We start from the raw sequence: 23,901 nt of genomic DNA, 5'->3' as shown, positions 1-23,901 counted from the left end.
ACAATTTATATTTTATTTATAAATATTTATTATAACTCAATATCTCACATTATCTTTTAAAAGTACTTAAATTCAAATTCACATAACTAAATCTACACTGTTTCTCTTAGCAAGGACACAACACTACTGACCCGGCCGAGTCTCGCTTGTGTTGACCCGCGTCTAGCTTGGGTTGACCCGTCCCGCCCATATTAGTTATCCGCTTAACTCCTACATTTGTGCCCTCCTCTCACATAAATCATTTACAAACATTCAAATATACATTTTAAAATATATTTTTGTTAAATAAAGTATAACGTAGTTTTCGCGCCTTAAGGGGGAGAAGGAGTCATTTTAGAGCAATGTACCTTTTCTTCATTATTGTAGAACTTTTAAAGACACATATTTTTTTACTTATGCATCAATCGATTCCGGCGAATAGTTACGCCATTTTTTACAGACGAATGCGTAATTTTGACAATTTATGCCGTTCCCGTGGTGTTAATGAGAATTTAGAGCGAGTAGAAGTAGTTTTGTTACGATGATTCTAAAGTACTTTCAATTAAGCAAGTAATTTTAATCAATTTCATGTGTTGCAAAATTTTCTGTATGTATAACCGTTTTTTGTCCAAATGAAATTTGACGCAATTTTTAGTAGCGAAGCTACTCTATAATTTGAAATGTCCATCTGTCCGTATGTCTGAAAAAAGATAGACAGCTGAAATTTTTAATGTAGATTTCTATGACATGGCCACCTAATCTGTACATTGTTTTGTCCGTCTGTCTGTTGTTTGGAGTGCTAGATCGATTCCTAGATTTTCAAGTTTTCGTGATTGTCTCAATATCTTTTTAAGATAGAGGGCTGATTATTTTAGGGATTCATCAATTTTACAAGTTTTATTAAACTTTGTCTATTATTTGAAGTGCTAGATTGATTCCTAGATTTTTAAGTTTTCATGGTTTTCTCTATTCCTATTCAGGGTTGACAACTAAAATCATCAGCTAGTTTGTACAAAACAGTCAAATGTAATTAAATTTGCCAATGATTAAAAGAACTGGTTTTAAAACCTTGGGTACTATATTAATATAATTTATAATTTTAAGTACCAGGATGGGTATCTGTATCCATATATAAAAGAAATAGGATGTTTATGTGTTTGTCTGTATGTCTGTGTTTACTGAAGGATTTTGCTAACTACTGAACACTTGTGGTTCTCCTGTATGGTTCTCAAAATGTAGCTTCTCAAAGGTCCTGGGAAGGTTTATAACTATTTTGATGGAAGGTACCACCCTCCTCAAAAAAAAAATCTCCCCCCCACGCCAATTTTTTATAACTTTTTCTTTAAAAACTTAATTGGGGGGAATATTAATCTATCCTTTTTTCCCATTTCAAGTGCCCCTTGAGGCCTCTAGGGGCGTATCCACAAGTTACAAAAGAGAGATAGAAAGTAATAATAATATTATAATGTTTTTTTGTATGTATTGTATGTGTCCCGTCATAGAAGATTAAGTTAAAATTTTGGCACCAAGCAAAAATATGGTTGATTTATGCAAAAAAATGACCCATGCAAAATATTTTTTCTGTAATGCAAAATTTGCTATGGTTTAAGTACTACAAACAAAACCAGTATTAACCTTTTAATTTTTATTTCATTATTCATAAAATTGTCTAGAATATGATGCTATACATAACTTTTTAGTATTGCTGAGAACCAGTTCTAATCCAGTGGATATTATTAGGTTTCAAAGTCATATTGGAAAATTTTTTTTGAGACTGTCTGCTAATATCTTTCTAACCTCTACACTAATTGAGTTTTCATTTTTAGAGATGTTTTGCTTAGGCTACTTTGTTTGTAGTTGCAAAGCTACTCTATAATTCACTTTATCTGTCAGTCTGTAATGTTATGGGAGAAATGGGATTTACTCAGCTCCCAGAAAAGATAGAATACTAAAACTTTTGACAACATTCCCATCATTAACCCTTAACAGTTGGGGGGGAGGGGGCGTTGAACGCCCCCCCCATCCGGTTTTTTCTATTTCATTTTCTGTGTGTGAAACTGTTTTTAACCTATTTTTATGTCATGTATCAAAAATATACTATGACACCAGTAGAATCAGACTGCAGAGCCCAAATTTGAATTAAGTCCCCAATAAACTTTTTTGGGGGGATTTAAAAATTAATTTTTACTGTTGCTCCCGTCATTTTGACCAGAGCAAAAGGTCTTTTTTTCTCGGGGTAATATTGTGGCTTTTAGACCAATTTATATAATTCACTTTATATTGATACAATAAAAAAAACCTTACTATGTTCATTGGAAATATTTTTTTTACAAAATAGGACTTTGACTGACTTTTTGTCAAAAATTCTATATTAAACAGGGAAATACACAAAGTTGCTTAGCTCTCTAGCTATAATGGGAGCTGAGATAATATAGGGGGGGGGGGGACATTCAACACCACATCTCTGACTGATTGAAGGAACCCTGCAAGAGATACCCTGCTTTAACTGCTGAAAGCCTGCCACAAGTAGACTCCATCTTCAATAACAAAAAAGTTACAGGCAATTTAAAATGATTATTTAAGTACAATGAAAATTTTGAAAGTTTTTCATTGCTAATAATAAAATTTTCATTATTAAATTACGTCCTCTGGAAACAAAAATAAAAGCTTACCTTTGCCAGAATCTAAGACTGCCAGTAACTGATAACATTACCCCTTTTTATAGTCAAAGTGTCTTCAAAAAATTTGGTTTAAATTGCGTTTGATAGCATAAAATCATAGCGGGAAAAAATGAAACTAATGTAATTAATACAGATGCTTAGCTGTGATTGGTTGTATAGTGGACTCAGACTTCTGATTGGCTGAAAATCCTAAAGGCCAAAATAAGTTTTGTTCAAGGCAACATATTTTAATAAAGCAAATTGTGTTATTAGCAATGAAAAACTTTCAAAATTTTCATTGTACTAAAAATATGATTTTGAAATGTCTATAACTTTTATTTTTGAAGCTGGAGGCTTAAAATTTTTTGTATTGGGTCTGCTTGTGGCAGTCTTTCAGCAGTTAAAGCTGTTTATTTCTTGCATGGTTTCTTTAAGGTCCCTGTTTTCCAAGCAATGTTGTTCCAAAACTCAGATGCATTAGTTAATGATGATAAAAAAACAAGGGGTAAATTTTAAATGGGGGGGTAAAATGAAAAAAATTTTGGGGGTGCCTACGGCACCCCCAAATTTGTTTGGGAGGGGTAATGGGGTAATCGCCAATTTCCCCCCCCCCCCTTGGACGTCTATGAGTGTGGGTATGACACATAACTGAGAGTTGGAAGTTTTTGAATATCTCTATCCTGGCGGGCACAGCATGCCAGCAAACCTGGCAGGGTCATCCAGGTAAAGAGCAAAAATATTTTTTTGACTTAAACAAAGCATTTTATCTTAACTAAATAATAAAATATCCTCTAGTAGTACATCCTCATCAAATACAGGTGTTCAGGTTCCAGGTCACGCCAGGCTACAATTGAATCAAGACAAAAGTAAGTGCCGAGCTCTGGGACCTATGTATGGTGAAATTAGACATAAAACCATGATGATTCTAGGTAAAACCAAAATATTTCAGTGGTACCTTTTTGAGAAAATTAGATTTGAAAATTTCAAATTCAATTTCCCCCCCCTAGGAGTTGCCGTATAATCATGATAAGAAAAACAAAGATTATTTATTTAAAATTTTGAACAACTTTGCTTTCATGAAGTCTTTCATAAAACCTCTCTATATATGATTTATTTAAGGCTGAATTTCCTTGACCTTAGCAAAGCAACTGATAAAAATGGCCATTAATTAACTCCCTTCATGAGTGGTTTTATGAAGAACTTTATAAAAACAAACTTGTTTAAAATTTTAAATAAAAAATCTTTGTTTTTCTTGTCATTATGAGGCGGCAACTCCTAGGGGGTGAAAATTGAACTTGAAATTTTCAAATCTAATTTTCTGAAAAAGATCCTGCTGAAATATTTTGGTTTTACCTGGAACCATTATGGTTTTATGTCTAATTTCACCATACATAGGTCCCAGAGCTCGGCACTTACTTTTATCTTGATTCAATTGTAGCCTGGCGTGAGGTATGATCCCGCAGGTCCTGATCCTCCAGGTCTCCAGAAATCTTTAAAAGGCTCCTGTGGCCGCAATTTTTTACTTAGAGACTTCAAATTTTAAACTTAATCTTTTCTTACATGTCTACATAATGTATTAAAATTTTATAAAGATCCGCCGCCATTTTTTCGCCGACCGCAACGGTGGCAGCTGGTAGCTGCCAAGTTATACAGCTGCGGCCTCTGAAATTTATATTTTGATATTTTAAATATAAAATTTACATAAAGATAAACATTTTCTGCAAAAAAATTTTCTTCTAGCTTTAAAAATAAAAAAATTACAGCCGTTTGAAATTTTTAAATAAAAAAGAACCTAAAAACAAAGGTTGTTAAATAAAAGGGTGAAGGAAGCAAAAATTGACTTTGACTTACTTAAGGTCGGAAATTCATCATAACACAGGGGACTTGCACAAAAATTTTTATCCCTCTAGCTCTAATAGGAACTGAGATAATGGGGGGGGGGGTTGTTGAACGCGCCCCCCCCCCCATTCCCCAACTGATTAAGGTGCGGCAAGGGGCCTGACTGTTAAGGGTTAATAAATACACTTTAAATCTACTTGTATGTATTTCCAACTACGTTTCTTTGTGCTTCGCTACTTATGGATGTTTTCATCCTGTTAATCATATAAATTGTTTAATAAATATGTACAAGAAAGATGCATAGCAGTGTAAAAAATGAATTGTAAACTTTTTTATCCAAAATTTAATATAGCCTGGTGATGTTATGAATAATATACCATAAGTCAAATTTTGGTCAACTGTTCTAAAACAACCAAATTATTATCTGTATATTATAAAGCAATTAAAGGCGATTAAAATGAAGTATTCAGCACTTTCTAGCTACAAAAAATGATTCTTAAACAGTAAGACCCACGAAAAAGTATCTTAAAAGTATCTTAGATTGCTTAAAATTAATTTATCAAAAAATAGTATGATTGATATGTAAGCCAAATAAGCAATAACTTTCATTAATTGCTTACAAGTAATTTATCAAAAAAATAGCATGATTTGGTATATAAGCTAGATAAGCAATGATGGTCATTGATTGCTTACAAGTTTTTATCACAAAAATAGCATAATTTGGTGGTAAATTACTGATAAGCCATAAAAATACTAATTGCTTACTTATATCAGCATTCAACAACAATTTGGTCTTACTTGTGAGATAAAAGAGGGTGGTGTAAATAAATACTATGAAAAAAAGAGAAGATTAGGCTGATATAAGCAATATAAGCTACAAATGCGATTGATTGCTTATAAGTAATTTACCAAAAAATAGTATGATTTAGAATATAAGCCAAATAAGCATTATATGTTATTGATTGCTTGTAAGTAATTTAAGAAAAAATAGCATGATTTGGTATATAAGCCAAATAAGCAATAATTTTCATTGATTACTTATAAGTAATTTATCAAAAAATTGCATGATTTTGTATATAAGCCAAATAAGCAATTATTTTCATTGATTGCTTATAAGTAATTTACCAAAAAATAGTACTATTTGGTATGTAAGCCAAATATGCAATAAGTTTCATTGATTGCTTATAGGTATTTTATCAAAAAATAGCATGATTTGATATGTAAGCCAAATAAGCAATAATTTTCATTGATTGCTTACAAGTAATTTATAAAAAAAATAGTATGATTTGGTATGTAAGCCAAATAAGCAATAATTTTCATTAATTTACCAAAAAATAGTATGATTTAGTATATAAGCAAAATAAGCATTAAATGTTATTGATTGCTTGTAAGTAATTTAAGAAAAAATAGCATGATTTGGTATATAAGCCAAATAAGCAATAATTTTCATTGATTACTTATAAGTAATTTATCAAAAAATTGCATGATTTGGTATATAAGCCAAATAAGCAATTATTTTCATTGATTGCTTATAAGTAATTTACCAAAAAATAGTACTATTTGGTATGTAAGCCAAATATGCAATAATTTTAATTGATTGCTTATAGGTAATTTATCAAAAAATAGCATGATTTGGTATGTAAGCCAAATAAGCAATAATTTTCATTGATTGCTTACAAGTAATTTATAAAAAAATTGTATGATTTGGTATGTAAGCCAAATAAGCAATAATTTTCATTAATTGCTTACAAGTAATTTATCAAAAATAGCATGATTTGGCATATAAGTCAAATAAGCAATGATTTTCATTTATTGCTTATAAGTAATTTATCAAAAATAGTATGATTTGGTATGTAAGCAAAATAAGCAAGATTTTTGAGTGTTTGCTTGCAAGTAAATTATTAAAAAATAATTTTATTTGGTATATAAACCAAATCCTTATAAGTAAAAGGATATTTGTGTATGTGTGTGTCTGTTTGTATTGAAGGATCTTGCTAATCCCTGAACCAATATGCTTCTCCTTTTCATGGTAGCTTCTCATAGGTCCTGGGAAGGTTTATATCTATTTGGAGGGAGGGTACTACCACCCTTCCGCCCGTAGAAAAAGGGGGAGATAGTGAATCACACCCACATTTTAGTTTTAAAAAGTAGACACTTTTTTGAGGAGGATTAATTTTTTTCTAAGGCAATTTTTCTTTGGAGGGTTGAAGTACTCTCCCAAAATTATTACACTAGTCCCAAAATTTTTATAATAATGTTTTCTTATACGTTGGCTTAACAACTTTGGGGACTTTGTGATTTTGATTGTTTAGATCATTAAGTTGGGTGTTCAAATGTTTCAACTACTAATCCACTGAAAGGGTAATTTTGTGTATCATCATTGGGGATGTATATAAATATATCAACCATCATCTTATCCCTATAGTTCCCTGTTTTAATATATCCATCTATCCAGCTAGCTATCAGTTTACCATATCTCATTGTTTTGAAGAAATAAAACAAAAGCAGTTTTAAGAATGTTAATAGGCATGATGTAAATATTTGGTGGATGTTTCTTCATTCACGATAATTTAGGCTTGCTATTACCTTATTTTTAAAGTGAGAGGGTGTCTGTATGTCTGTATCTAGTGAAGGATCTTGCTAACCGCTGAACCAATATGGTTCTTCTTTATTGTGATGGTTTGTATAGGTACAGAGAATGTTTCAGGAAGGGTATCTATATTATCATAAATGAAGGGTCAATGACCACCCTCCCTCCCTTATACTTGAGTACCCTTTTAGGCTTCTAGGGCATAAGAACATGAAAAAAAGGATGATATCTCTTAACTAAATATTAATAATATCATTTAAAGTAGGTCCTTGGTAGTTTCAAAAGGATAATACTTATAATAAAGTAACACAATGTTTGGCTGTTTGTTTGTTCAGAAGGATCTCACTAATCACTGAACCAATCGGTTTCTCCTTAACAAGGTAGTTTCTCATAGGTCACAGAAAGGTTAATAACTATTTGGGGGAGGGTACCACCCACCTCCGAAGAGAAATAAACAAAAATAAACTAATATAAACATTTTATGGTTTTGAGATTCAACTCCTCTTCTCAAGTGCCCCTAGATGCCTCTAGGAGCATAGCCACTAGTAAACAATAATTTCATTGATTGCTTACAAGTAAATTGGTAAATTAGTTATAAGCAATCAATGAAAATGATTGCTTTTTTGGCTTATATACCAAATCATTCTATTTTTTGTTAAATTACTTGTAAGCAATCAATAAAAGTTATTGCTTATTTGGCTTACATACCAAATCATGCTATTTTTTGATAAATTACCTGTAAGCAATCAATGAAAATAATTGCTTGTTTGGCTTACATACCAAATAATACTATTTTTTGGTAAATTACTTATAAGCAATCAATGAAAATTATTGCTAATTTTGCTTATATACCAAATCATGCAATTTTTTGATAAATTACTTATAAGTAATCAATGAAAATTATTGCTTATTTGGCTTATATACCAAATCATGCTATTTTTTCATAAATTACTTACAAGCAATCAATAACATTTAATGCTTATTTGGCTTATATACCTAATCATGCAATTTTTTTATAGATTACTTATAAGCAATCAATCACAATAAATGCTTATTTGGCTTAAATACCAAATCATGCAATTTTTTGACAAATTACTTATAAGTAATCAATGAAAATTATTGCTTATTTGGCTTAAATACCAAATCATGCTTTTTTTTATAAATCACTTACAAGCAATCAATCACAATAAATGCTTATTTGGCTTATATACCAAATCATAAAATTTTTCTTATAAATTACTTACAAGCAATCAATGAAAATTATTGCTTATTTGGCTTATATACCAAATCATGCTATTTTTTGATAAATTACTTATAAGCAATCAATCACAATAAATGCTTATTTGGCTTATATACCAAATCATGCAATTTTTTGATAAATTACTTATAAGCAATTAATGAAAATTATTGCTTATTTGGCTTATATACCAAATCATACAATTTTTTGATAAATTACTTATAAGCAATCAATCACAATAAATGCTTATTTGGCTTATATACCAAATCATGCAATTTTTTGATAAATTACTTATAAGCAATCAATCACGATAAATGCTTATTTGGCTTATATACCAAATCATGCAATTTTTTGAAAAATTACTTATAAGCAATCAATCACATTTATTGCTTATTTGCCTTATATACAATATCATCCAATTTTTTGATAAATTACTTACAAGCAATCAATCACAATAAATGCTTATTTGGCTTATATACCAAATCATGCAATTTTTTGATAAATAACTTATAAGCAATCAATCACATTTGTTGCTTATTTGGCTTATATCAGCCAAATCTTCTCTTTTTTTCATAAACTGCTTACAGGAAGGAAGGGATTAATTATTACTCCTCCTTCTTTTTCTTCACTTCAACTTATATAAGCCACTTTTACTGTAAATGACTGAGTATTTATTTACTCCACCCTCTTTTATCACACAAGTAAGACCAAATTGTTGTTGAATGCTGATATAAGTAAGCAATTAGTATTTTTATGGCTTATCAGTAATTTACCACAAAAATGGCACAATGGCACATTTTAGTAAGCCAAAAAAAATGTTAATTGCTTACTTACACGTTTTGAGATTACTAGGGTTATTGTCTTACGCAATTATACGCAAATTTTACAAGTACGAAGTGACGCAATACGCATTGACGCAAGACATACTTAGGGATAGAATAGCCAATAACAAGGTTGGAAATATGGACACAACAATTTTAATGTGTTGTTAGATGGAATTCTTATACAAAAATTGACGTTTACACATGTATGCTAATTATTTAATCCATTTGAAAATAATTTCTATAGAATAATTTCTTTTAAAAAAATAATAACAGTTTTTTGTCTGAAGCTTAAGATCTCAATAACTATAAATCGATTAGGGTCTATATTTCAGGTAAGGTTCACATAGGACCTGTGATGGTTTTAGGCCATTTTATTTCCAGTCTTGGGATGGGTTATACTAATTTTCTTGCCCCTACCTTACCCTAGAAGCCAGGGAAGTAACCGCTATTAAAGATAAAAAAGTAAAATAAAAATTAAAAAAAGAAAATAGTAAAGCTTCACTTTCTTTGGAATGGCACATTGACTTTCATAGCTTCGCCTTTTGAATGTTTTCATCCTTATTTATGATACATTCTCTTATTTTTTAGCTAAGTTGTTGGGACACTTTTATTTGAAGAAGAATAAGATAATTTTGGCATTGTCATAGTTCTATAAAAAAAACTTTAAAAATGTGTCCATTTCATTCATTCGTAAATAAAGACATTTTTATTGGAAAAGCTATAATTCACTTTGTCTGTCCGTCTTTATGTCCTTGAACCATCCATCTGTCAGTTCTTACGTTTGTAACACTATGGGTGAAATGTGACTGTCTCGGCTGCTATTTAAGAAAGACTGCTGATTTCTTTTTGGTGACGATACCAGATCATCCCTCATACAAGTTACATAGTCTTTCGTTCATGTTACAAAATATAATCATTTATTTATAAAGATTTCGTGATTATCTATGGTTTATCAAATGTCACCTCTAATTTTTTCCCGCTGAACATCTGCTCTATAACTCACTTTGTTCGTTTGTTAGGGAGTCAAGCACGACGTAGAAATCCTAGCAACTCAATAATCATCGCAAAAAAGTCTGCACGTTCATTCAAAACATGCTTAATTTTTACTTTTTTGACAACAATTTTATGTATGATATCTTTATCCTATTCGTCTGAATTTTGAAACTTTGATTCATTGAACAATCAGGTTAAACACAACTTTAGATAATATTTGAATTGCAATATCTTCTAATTTTAAAGCTTCGCTTTTATGGTTGTTGTCATTCTTGTGTTGTGCTCCAATTGTGGCTTTAGCAGATGTAGATTGTTTATGTGCCTCGTTCTCTTTCTTGTCAAAACAAAACCAAATCAGGGGAATGAATTCTTAACTATGAATGATATGATTCTTGTTTATGGTAATACCAGAAATAATAAATGGTATCTTACATAGCAATGACATATTTAGCATGTCTCTAGTACAGTTTTTTTTATATATATGGTGTGCCTTTAATTCCGCATAACAAAATAAATCATCAGCTACGCTTCCAAAGTACTACTTAACTGTTATAGCAATTATCATGCAAAGTTTAAAATCAATAGGAAAATCCTAAATTAACTAAAAGAGATAACAATTACAGACGGACAGCCTTACCCTAATTATAGAAAAACTTTGCTTTTCATAAACAGAAACGGATTTTTAATGATGAAAATAGAGTATAGAGGAAGGAGCAATTTGATTTTTTCTTCTAATGCGCTGGTTTTTATTCTTATAATGAAATAGATGTACAGGGGTAAATGCACACTTTCTTTAAGTGGCCTCTTCTGCTATTTCAAAAAATTGTCAAAATAAAAAAAATATTTCCAGTATGGCTTCGAAACATGGGCTGGATTAGTACCAGTTCTGAACCAATACTGAAAAATCATGCATAAAATTGTATTACAGAATATTATTCACAAATATTGAATAAAAATCATAAAATTATCAAAAATTTTTTAGCCCCGAGGCTGTCTATAATACGATGCGATAGATACCTTTTATACATTCAACTTACATTACTGATTCAAGATAAAAGAATTGATTTAAGTATTAACAAACTAGCAGAAATATATTTTTTTACAAAAAAGTTTTCTAAAATAGCTAAAATAAAAATTCAAGGGTTAGATCTTAATTTACAATAGCTTAAAACAATCCTGAGATCTATGTAAAGCAAAAATTATAGTTCTGTAGACCAAAAAACTTACTACCTTATATAATAGAATACATATATGTATGTATGAAATGTTTTACTAATTTAAATATTTTGAATTTCACATTCAAGGGTCTATACTTGCTTACAGGACTAGCTTCAGATCAGAATTTAAATCTTGTGGTTTGGGCTATCAAACATATTATATTGAAAGAAAATCTTTAAATAAAAGTAAAAGGATATTTGTCTATCTGTGACTAACGACGCATCTTTACAATGAAGCTTTTTGTCATCCTTGTTTACTATAAATGATGCCTGTCCTTAGTTTTGTGAGGACTTCTAAACTATTGTGGATAAGTGTTTGTTCAAAATGTTGAAAATTTGTTGTACATAAACTTCCACACTTGAATCACATTTATAAATTTTCAGAATCGCATATTTTAATTAGGATACCACCTGCCCATTGACTTTTATCTCTACTTCAACTTGAACATTTATTTCCTGCTAATATGTATTTTCTAGTGCAGTACTTGGTAAAATGTTCCTAGTAACGATTATCTCCAAAAATCTATAATTTTTTTTGAAGGTTGTTAGATGCCAAACGGCTGTAATTACATATCTTACCCGCTCACCGTTTTGAGCTGCATAAGAGGGCCTATAAATAATCTGGAATATCCAAGATCCAATGATGCACAGGAAAATCTTCGCTAGAGAAGAAACGCGTAACAGAAGTCTTTTTTTGCGCATTTAGGTGCACTGCGAGATAACTATGCATTAATGAGTAATGACAATTTCAGATTATTTGTTGGCCTTCTTTTGTGCAAGCATAATATATACGTTCCACCTTTAGCAGCTTCTAAAGTTCATAAATTTTTTGAGATAACCGTTAACAGTAATTTCATGGTGAACTGCACTAGATCCATATTTCTTGCGTATATATAACACTTTATATGAGGATCTAATTACATGAGGAAGTGAATACTCACCTGAAAATTATTGTTTGGAAGCTCTTATAGATTTTCAAGAGGATTCCTCATTCTTCTACAGAGAAAGGTATAGGTCAATAGGATAGAAAATAATCCTTAAATAACTTGATGTGTATGTAAATGCCTAATGATACCCCTAAAAATGAAAAAAAATCTTTTTAAAACTAAAATTGAAAGTTCAAGTTCACCTCCTCCTTCTCCCCCCTTTTGCCCAAGTGCCCCGAGAGGCGTATCAAAATTTCTTAAATAGCTAGTGGACAAACCTTTACTTCCATTAAAAAATCCGTTAGAAAATATATTTATAAAATAATCAAAAACCAAATGTGCAACAGTAATCACTCAAAAGTAATTGACAATAAAATGTAATCTTTATATATCTTATTTGGTTTCAGCGTAGGTTGACATTTTTTTAGCAATGCAAAATTTAGGATTGCTTAATACATACTTTGGTGCTTGTACTAAAACTTCTTTTTGGACCATCAACCCCCCACCATCCACTAATTTAAAGTTTTTAAGGATAATATTTATCCCCTGTCAGAAGTAGTATAACCCATTGGGGCCTTATCTTTACGCTTTTTGATCCTTGCGGGAATTTATTAGCCTTTACTTAGCCCAACCTAACCTGAGTATCAAAATCACTTTTCATACAAAAAGTTCGCCATAAGCATTATGCGGGCAATCGCCCTAGATAATAGAGTTGTACAGCTACAAGATAACAAAATTATGTTAACAAAAAAGTTTATAACAAAAATTGAAATATCATCACTTAAATTTTACATGTACTCTGAAAAAGTGATGCTAGCAGCGAGCTAAAAATACATTAATCTCCATCCACCCTCTTTACCCATATTACTTCCCCTCCTACCTGATGAACAAACTGACTAACAAATGAGGTCCACATTAGCAAGCTAAATTGACGACAAATTTTCCCTTTCAATATATCTACGTAATCAATTATAACAAAGTAGTGAAATTATTAATTACTTTTCAGTTTCCCTACCTTTGAAATAGGATAATTAACATCTATTTAATGATGTATCATCTTTTGGCAGAGGATATATTAATTAACAAAAACTTGATTTCATTAAAGTATGTTATACAAGGATGATTAAGTTCAGAAGTGATGACTTGGCCCTCAAACAGGCTCAACCCATAACAGGGTGTTAGAGTATCGTATTTCATAACATGCAGATGATGTACTGACTTCTCTAAATCGAAGGAGAATCCCTCCCAAACAAAGTAATTGAATAATACAGTGAATCTTATTATAGGTACGTGGAAATAGCCTCTGGAACCCCTCTTACCCCATAAAAAAATATTTTCTATACTTTTTTTTCTGGTTATCCTTACATAAAAGTAACAGGATCTGGGTCTGTCTGTCTGTACCGAATAATCTTCCTAATCGCTGGACCGATATGGTTCTCCTTTACAATCTAGCTCCTTATATGTCCTTGGAAGGATTATATACTATTTTGGGAAGGAAACCACCACCCTCCGAAGAAATCTTCCCTAAAAATGACCCTTCCACCATTTGTTTTTCTTTTTAAAACTCAAATTGGAAGTGGGGGGGGGGGCACCCCCAACACCAAAATGCCCCTATTTGCCTCTGGGAAGGTAGCCGCTAGTATAAGAATAGTAGAATGATAAACTGGTAAGGAAGAAGAATTTTAAGAAAGATTAAAAACAAGAGAGCGTTTCAACCAATAATTTTAATCTAAAGAAGGTGTAAAATGTTTTTCATGATTGGCAATGCACATCAATGTGTTGGCCTTTGTATTATCCTTTAAGATCACTTGACTGGCTGCTATTAATAATAGAGAAGCTGCACTTCTACAAATATCTTTTTATTTTATTAAAACATGATGATTAAAGTAATTATTGAGAGCTTAATTATCATGATCTTCAATTTTATCAATAATCGTAAAAAATGCAACTGAAACTTTATTCATCTATTTTATAAATTTTTTTCAGTTTATATTTTAGAGATACTTGCATGTTTTAAAAATAACAAAAATAACAAGGATGACAACATCTATGAAAGAGAAGCTCTAAAATCAGACGGTAGGACAAACGAACCTTAAAAACTCATTGAGCAGATTAAAAGTCTATAAGTATAAACAACATTGAATGTAAAAATGCATAAATCCAATATGATGTTTAAGGACAGACTTACATTTTTAAGTCTTTGTTAAAGCTAGGACAATAATTTTAAAGGAAACTTCACCGAAATTTAGATCTATCACTTAAGCGGTTAAAGAGATTTTTTGGTACAAACAAATAGACAGACATACTGTAGCTGCCTATAAATATTGATATAATTATAATACAAGTTAGAATTAAGATGTAGAATTGAATTGAATTAAGTTCTAACCAGGTGTCAAGTTAATATATAACAGTTTCATCCAATATCTTCATGCTAATTCATTTTGCTAAATTCTCACTTCCCTTTGCAGTCCCCCCCTTCATTTGCGCCTTTTTTTTCTCTTCTGCCCATTAATATTGAGCCAATTTATCATCCACCCTCACAGCCCAAAACATCCCCCCCCCTCCCCCCAGAGTGCCTTTAAATTTTAAATGAAGTGGTTTTAAAGCACAAAGGTGGGGGGCCCCAAGTGCCTAGAGAAGGCTCAGATGAAAGAGTATGTGTGGGCGTACACTGTTTTACAGCGCCTCAGTTAGTGACGTGATGGTTTCGTGCAAAGACGTACACTACGCGATTTTGTTAACAATAATAAGTGAAAAATCTTCGAATTTTTATAGAGAAAATCCACGAAATGTGTTAAATATTGCAAATCTATTATTCATACCATTTAAAGATAATATTTAAAGGTGGAAAGATGTTAGATTTCTATAATGTAAGTATGTTTTTAGCATATTTTTATTAGCCTTAGGTTAGGCCTATATAGATAGGCCTATAAGCATGTAATATGGGCCTATATATCTCTTTGAAATAAGGGTGGAGTTGTTTTACTACTCACAATATTAGGACTTAATCTTGTTAAAAAATCAGTAAAAGTATTTTTATAATGGAATTCTAAAGTCAATAATGGTGTATAAGAAATATTTCGAATGTTATCATATTGAAAGTTAAAACAAGTAAGACAACATCCTTGAAAACGAAGCTCAATAAATTAAACAAACTGTCAAACATATTTTAATACTAGCGGCTGTGCCCCCAGCATTTAGGGCAGCTTAATATTAGCTGTAAATAGCCAAAATTCTGCCCGGCACCTATGTAAATCTTTCCTAAAATGAAAAAGTAGGCCGATTCCGTTGTTTGCGAGATCTTAAAGGACAGACAAAACATTGAAACAAAAACTGCAAAAAATATTGCATGGAAAGGCAATAGAAGTATTTCTAATTGTCATATAAATCACTATTTCAATAATCTAGTAACTTTTATCATGTCTTAATTGGTCTTGGTAAGCCCTAACTAGTTGCTAGGCTTTTTAGGTTTAATTTTTACGCACAATAATAATATTGCAAGGTTTGAAATAGACAGGACGATTTTGTCATTGTTATGGACGTACGGACGGACAGGGGGACATTCTAGATGTAGAAAAGGTTTGCAATTTAAAAAGTTTAGTGTGTGGGTAGAGGTATATGGTTCTAAAAGTTCATTTGTATATCCAAATGCAGGGCGACAGCGCTTTCTAATTTTTGTTTCATTCATTATGCTTATATGTTTAGTTTTAATATACACCTGTTTTGCTGTCTAAATTGAAAAAAAGGTTTTAAACATGGAGCGAGGAGAGCGTTGTTTATTAAACTAGTCCCCAAAGTTTTATGATAATATTTTTTATGCGTTGGCCTATCAACTTTGGTGACTTTTATTGAATTTTAATTGTTTTGTTTAGTTGAGTGTCCAAACGTTCCAACCACTAGAATCTTCATAGGGGGTAATTTTTAATTTATCATAAGGAACGTACATCAATTTATCGACCAAATTTTGTCCCTTCAGGTTGTTGTGAATGTTAGTTGTTTGCATATATGTATTGTGCTACATAAACCCCGAACAAACAAATTATGCAAATCTGAATTTTTAAAATAGCAGCTTTATTATTCATTTAGGATGATTTTACAATAAATATGAAATTTAGATGCCTCTTTTGGTTACAAAATTCAACTGTTATTTTTTAATTAATCAGCAACAATAAAGCACAAAGTCTCAAAAACAGCATTTGGGGGTAATACTGGTGAACAAACATATTATGCAAATCCAAAACAAAGCAACAAAAAAAAGGTTTTTTGGCACTTTTCTCCTCTTTTAATGATTGATTATGATAAAATAATATTTTTTAAAGGAATTTATGCATTAATTATTATGAAATATAGTATAAGGTAGAAATTAATGATTTTTCTAAATAAGAAATGATTGAAAAAAATAAATTCGATCCCTATCACTTTAGAGGACAGCTGCTGACCCCCAGTCTTATGGATGAACCTAAATACATGTTAAAGATAAAAATTATCCTGAAAAGTATACAAAAATGTTTTTTTATGTGTTAAAAAAATTCATTTTAAAATCTTGATTTTAAGGATGATGACCTTTCAGACGCTCCTGTTGGTGGTGATGGTGAGTCAAATGTTATCTAAGTACATGCCCATTACAACAACTTGTCTATTAACCTATGCACCATTTTTTGTAGTCATAGCAGCCTCCAATGGAGCCTTCCGACAAGAAATATAACCATCTTCTAAAAACTACAGTTTTCACCTTATGAATTGAAGTAAATAAAATTGCAATTCTTTTCTTTTTTAATAATGCTGGGCTGGAGGATGCTTTAACTACAAAAATTGGATCATAGTTTAATATATAAGTTGTCATCATGGACATGCACTTTGATAACATTTGGCTCACCATCACCACCAATAGGGGCATCTTAAAGGTCATCATCCTCAAAATCAAGATTTTAAAATAGATTTTTTCAACACACCAAAAAACATTTTTGTATAAGGGGGACGTAACTGAAGCTTTTTTGATGCTGGGGGGGGGGGGGGTTTTCTCCGGAACTACTTGATGAACCGTGCAAATTTTTTGGACTTAAGCTTTTAGGGGTATGAAAAATGAACCTAACCTTAATTTTCTCAGAAACCATTTGACCAATAGGGATGATTTCTTAAACTTAAGCTTTTATGGTTATAAACTAACTTCTAGTTTAGCAATCACCCTCCTGCCGCTAACCCCTAGTCCTCCGGGGCTCAAAAAACCCTAAAAATGAACCTAACCTTAATTTTCTCAGAAACCATTCGACCAATAGAGATGATTTCTTAAACTTAAGCTTTTATGGTTATAAACTAACTCCTAGTTTAGAAGTCACCCCCCTGCCATCAACCCCTAGCCCTCCGGGGCTCCAAAAAACCCTAAAAATGAACCTAAACTTAATTTCCTCACAAACCATTCGACCAATAGAGATGATTTTTTAAACTTAAGCTTTTATGGTTATAAACTAAATTTTGGTTTATAAGTCCCCCCCCTGCCTCCAATCTCTAGCCCTCCGGGGCTCCAAAAAAAACCTAAAAATGAACCTAACTTTAATTTTCTCAGAAATAATTTGACCCATAGGGATGTTTTCTTTAACTTAAGCTTTTATGGTTATAAACTAACTTCTAGATTATAAGTCACCCCCCTTCCACCAACCCCTAGCCCTCCGGGGCTCAATAAAATCCTAAAAATGAACCTAACCTTAATTTTCTCCGAAACCATTTGACCAATAGGGATGATTTCTTAAACTTAAGCTTTTATGGTTATAAACTAACTTCTAGATTATAAGTCACCCCCTGCCGCCAACCCCTAGCCCTCCGGGGCTCAAAAAAATCCTAAAAAATGAACCTAACCTTAATTTTCTCTGAAACCATTTGACCAATAGGGATGATTTCTTAAACTTAAGCTTTTATGATTATAAACTAACTCCTAGATTATAAGTCACCCCCCTGCCTCCGGGGCTCCAAAAAAACCGTAAAATGAACCTAACTTTAATTTTCTCTCAAACCATTCGACCAAACTTATAAACTAACTATAACACTAGCCCTTCATGGCTTCAAAAACCCCAAAAATTAACCTAACTTTAATTTTCTCAGAAACCATTCGACCAATAGAGATGATTTCTTAAACTAAAGCTTTTATGGTTATAAACCAAATTTGATTTTGAAGTCACCCCCCTGCCGCCAACCCCTAGCCCTCTGGGGATCAAAAAACCCTAAAAATGTACCTAACCTTAATTTTCTCAGAAACCATTTGACCAATAGGGATGATTTCTTAAACTTATATTTTTATGCTTATAATCTAACTATAGTCTAGAAGTCACCCCCCTGCCGCAAACCCCTAGCCCTCCGGGGCTCAAAAAAACTCTAAAAATGAACCTAATCTTATTCTAAAATAAAAGTTAATTTATAAGCATAAAAGCTTAAGTTTAAGAAATGGTTTCTGAGAAAATTAAGGTTAGGTTCATTTTTAGGGTTTTTGAGCCCAGGAGGGCTAGGGGTTGGAGGCAGGGGGTTGACTTCTAAACTAGAAGTTAGTTTATTAGCATTATAGCTTAAGTTTAAGCAATCATCTCTATTGATCAAATGGTTTCTGAGAAAATTAAGGTTAGGTTCATTTTAAGTTTTTTTTGGAGTCCTGGAGGGCCAGGGGTTAGCAGCAGGGGGGTGACTTCTAAACTATAAGTTAGTTTATAAGCATAAAAGCTTAAGTTTAAGAAATCATCTCTATTGGTCAAATGGTTTCTGAGAAAATAAAGGTTAGGTTCATTTGATTTTTATAGGTTTTTTTTGATCCCCACAGGGCTAGGGGTTAGCGGCAGGGGGGTGACTTCTATACCAAAAGCTAGTTTATAACCATAAAGACTTAAGTTTCAGAAATCATCTCTATTGGTCAAATGGTTCCTGAGAAAATAAAGGCTAGGTTAATTTTTATGGGTTGTTTTGATCCCCGGAGGGCTAGTGGTTAGCGGCACGGGGGTGACTTATATACCAAAAGCTAGTTTAAAACCATAAAGGCTTAAGTTTAAGAAATCATCTCTATTGGTCGAGTGTTTTCTGAGAAAATTAAGGTTAGGTTCATTTTTAGGGTTTTTGAAGCCCCGGAGGGCCAGGGGTTGGCGGCAGAGGGGTGACTTATAAACCAAAATTTAGTTTATGACCATAAAAGCTTAAGTTTAAGAATTCATCTCTATTGGTCGAATGGTTTGTGAGGAAATTAAGGTTAGGTTCATTTTTAGGGTTTTTTGAAGCCCCGGAGGGCTAGAAGTTGGTGGCAGGGGGTTGACTTCTAAACTAGTAGTTAGTTTAGAACCATAAAAGCTTAATTTAAAAAAAATATTTCTATTGGTCAAATGGTTTCTGAGAAAATAAAGGTTAGGTTCATTTTTATGTCTTTTTTTGATCCCCGGAGGGCTAGGGTTTAGCGGCAGGGGGGTGACTTCTATACCAAATGCTAGTTTATAACCATAAAGGCTTTAGTTTAAGAAATCATCTCTATTGGTTGAATGGTTTCTGAGAAAATTAAGGTTAGGTTCATTTTTAGGGTTATTTTGAGCCCCGGAGGGCTAGGAGTTGGCGGCAGGGGGGTGACTTCTAAACTAGAAGTTAGTTTATAATCATAAAAGCTTAAGTTTTAAGAAATCATCCCTATTGGTCAAATGGTTCCTGAGAAAATTAAGGTTATGTTCATTTTTAGGGGGGTTTTGAGCCCCGTGGGGCTAGGGGGTGGGGGTAGGGGGTTGACTTTGAAACCATAAGATGTTCATACCCCTAAAAGCTTAAGTCCAAAAAATTTGCACGGTTCATCAAGTGGTTCCGGAGAAAACCCCCCCCCCAGCATCAAAAAAGCTTCAGTTACGTCCCCCTTTTCAGGATAATTTTTATCTTTTACATGTATTTAGGTTCATCCATAAGACTGGGGGTCAGCAGATGTCCTCTAAAGTGATAGGGATCGAATTTATTTTTTTCAAACATTTCTTATTTAGAAAAATCATTACAAACTTTCCTTAATACTGTAGAATCTAATTTACAAAACAGAACTCTGTGGAACAAAAAACACCTCAATCCAAAAATTAGAAATCTACCAGAGGACGAATTTGAGGCCCTCCAGAACCTAGTCAAGCTGCAGAAAGAACGCCAGATCATAGTTAAGCCTGCGGACAAGGGCAGTGGTATAGTTGTGGTTAACTATGATGATTATGTAAACAGCTGCAATCAACACCTTCTTTCTTCTCAACAGCAACCAACTGGGCCACCGCTACCTTACTACAAACCATCATCTGAAAAGGATTTGGATACAATGAAACACCAAATTGTTTCTGTATTAAAAGATGGGCTAAACAACAAATGGATAACAAAATCCGAATTTAATGCCATGAATCCTAGTGACAAAGGCCCAGGCAGGTTCTACCAGATTTTTAAGGTTCATAAGGAACATGAACCTGGCACTATCCCCCCAGGCCGTCCTATTGTTTCTGGTAATGGATCAATTACTGAAAACATATCAAGATTCGTTGATTTTCATGCAAAAAAAGTCATTCATCAAATTCCTGCCTTTATTGAAGATACTCCAGATTTCCTCAGAACACTGAAAGATTTCAATGACTCTGGAAACATTGAAGACACGGACATTCTGGTGACCATGGATGTCTCTGCATTGTATACAAATATTCGCCATGATGATGGAATATCTTGTATGAAATCTGCTCTAGAAAACAGACCAGACAAAACTGTACCAACACTCTTTCTAATTCAACTTCTGCAACTAGTCCTCACATGTAATATATTTGAATTTGACAAATCTCTGTTCCTGCAAGCTTGTGGCACAGCCATGGGCACGGCTTGTGCTCCAAACTATGCAACAATAATGATGCATAGTATAGATGTCAAGATAAAAAATCTAGCAAGGCAAGTGGCAGCTGGCAGAAATCCCCTAATTTTACTGAAAAGATTCTTGGATGACCTGTTTATGATCTGGAGAGGCAGTGTGGAGAATCTACAAATGTTTTTAGAATTGGTCAATACACTCCACCCCACAATTAAATTTACAAGTTCGTTCACCTGTCCTTTCCCTTGTACCTATCCTGCTGGATTTGAACATGACTGCTTCTGCCACTCAAGCCGATCCATACCTTTCCTGGACACATTAGTTACCATCAAAAACAAAACCTTGGTCACAGATATCTATAAAAAACCTACAGACCGTTGCCAGTACCTGTTGCCAACATCAGCACATCCTGCACACATTACCAAAAATATTCCCTTCAGCTTATGTTACAGACTAGTAAGAATATGTTCTGAAAGAAACACACTAATCCAACGACTAGATGAACTTAAACAACTGCTTCTTTCTAGAAACTACAACCTACAGATAATCAATGGTGCTATTGCCAAGGCTCTAAATATTGATAGAAATGCGGCCCTGGAAAAGAAAGTTAAAGTATCAACCAAGAGAATACCATTTGTTATTACTTTCCATCCAGCTCTACCTTCAATCAGCACAATCCTAAAACAAGGTTGGAAAATAATGGTAAAGGATGAGAGACTGAAAAAGATATTTCCAGAACCACCTTTAGTTGCATATCGTCAGCCTAAACACAGCTCTCTCCGGGAAATATTGGTGAAATCAAAGCTACCTGAACGTGAAAAAAGAAGTGTCAAAGGTATGAAGAGATGTAACCTACCTAACTGTCCCTCCTGCCCTCATGTCCGTGAAGCCAAAGTTGTCTACAGCTCAGCAAATAATTTTAAGGTACCTATTTCTACACCAGTCAGCTGCTCTACAAAAAATCTCGTTTATGTTATAACATGTGATAGGAGAGAATGCAAATACACACAGTATGTAGGAGAAACGGGGAAACAGCTTAAAGAAAGATTCAAACAACATTTAGATTGTGTCAGATCTCAAAATGAAAACTTGAATAAAACTGCAGTTGGGGAACATTTTAATCTTCCTGGACACAGTGTTGCCAACATGAAAGTATCTGTTATAGAAAATTGCAGGCAGGAGTCAGCCATGTACAGAAAATGTCGAGAATCCTTCTTCATCAATAAATTTGAAACAAAGCACCTGGGGCTGAACAGAAAAATTTAAAATTATTGTTATTGTTATATATTTTTGTTAATGAAAGTAAATTTTGCTAATACATGTTGTTTTTTCTTGTAACATAATTTATACCTATTTGACTTGCAAATTGCAATATTTTTTTTTAAAAATGCTAACCCAACCAAAATTTTGAATATTTTCTTCCTTGTTGTTGTATAAATTCTTACCACTGTTGAAAAGTTTGACCGCCAATTTTCATCTGCTAACCCTTCCCCCCCCCCCTTCCATTACAATAAATAATTCAGTTGTACATAAACTCTCAAACAATTAGGTACACCATATTTCAAAGTAAAAAGATTTGGATTTTATTTTGTTTTTAAAAATTCCTTTTTTCAAAGTTCTTAATATTTTTAACTTGTTTTTTGTTAAACTTATATTAATTTTAACTAGTATGAAGCTTGTTGTTTTCTTAAGAATTTTTGCAAATATGGTTATTATTTTATAGAATTGAGAAGGCTTGAATAAAGCGAAATATATTTTCTACAAAGAAGTGTGTTCTTCCATGTGTAGTTAGCTCTAGCCGCGCGTTTTTTGAGATTAATTTCTACCTTATACTATATTTCATAATAATTAATGCATAAATCCCTTAAAAAATTATTATTTTATCATAATCAATCTTTAAAAGAGGAGAAAAGTGCCAAAAAAAACCTTTTTTTTTGCTTTGTTTTGGATTTGCATAATATGTTTGTTCACCAGTATTTCCCCCAAATGCTGTTTTTGAGATCTTGTGCTTTATTGGTGCTGATTAATTAAAAAATAACAGTGGAATTTTGTAACCAAAAGAGGCATCTAAATTTCATTATTTAGTAGTAAAATCATCCTAAATGAATAATAAAGCTGCTATTTTAAAAATTCAGATTTGCATAATATGTTTGTTCGGGGTTTAGTTGGTGAAATAAGATTAATATATTGAATGATTTCTCCTTTTCACCCTTCCTAATGGATGAACGAACTGACCGATAAACGAGTTCCAAGTTAGTTACCTAAATTGACTACAATTTTTCTTTCGCCAAACTAGAAGGTTTGAATACATAACCAAAAGCAGATTATTTTGAAAAGCTGTCAATGACATCATTGATATTATTGACACTTTGACTACCATTAGATACGAATCATATTATACTATACATTTAATTTATATAGAGGAACATTTTCATGAAGTTTGATTTTTTGAGGAGTATTATGAAACGTAATATTGACAGGTTCTGGGATGTTTTCTACCAAACAGATTAACATGCAACTTTTTTTCTCTTAATTAAGTTGGATGTGTATAATGGTCTCTAAAAGGAGTGCAATAATGGTTCAACCTAATTTCCATCCTTTGGGCATCATGTTATTTTTATTTAAGGATACACAATTTGTTTATGTATTGCTGCGCTTTTCTGGAAGTACAGCGATTGCATCCTTGTTTTTTTTGCAATTGAATCGGTTTCAATATCATGAATGATTTTCTTAAATCATTTTTTTTATGCAGTGCACGTTTGAACATGGATTAAGGACAGGTTTTCTGAAATAAGGCACGCATAAGAAG

At 32.4% G+C, this 23,901-nt stretch overlaps 1 protein-coding gene across 1 annotated transcript in view; it reads left to right on the top strand.

Moving 5' to 3' along the window:
• Window positions 1–22,358, top strand: part of LOC145326540 (uncharacterized) — a 34,749-nt gene extending 12,391 nt beyond the window's left edge. The window contains exon 2 of the mRNA XM_080169911.1: window positions 20,251–22,358. Within this exon, the coding sequence (XP_080026037.1) occupies window positions 20,251–22,358 (2,108 nt within the window). The remainder of the gene's footprint in view (window positions 1–20,250) is intronic.
• Window positions 22,359–23,901: the final 1,543 nt, after the last annotated feature.

This window comes from Acartia tonsa, chromosome 8, assembly GCF_053477335.1.
Source record: "Acartia tonsa isolate MP-2025a chromosome 8, ASM5347733v1, whole genome shotgun sequence".
In the NCBI taxonomy this organism is placed as follows: Eukaryota; Metazoa; Arthropoda; class Copepoda; order Calanoida; family Acartiidae; genus Acartia; species Acartia tonsa.
Note: the sequence above shows the minus strand (reverse complement) of the source record. Positions and strands in the feature narration are given on the sequence as shown.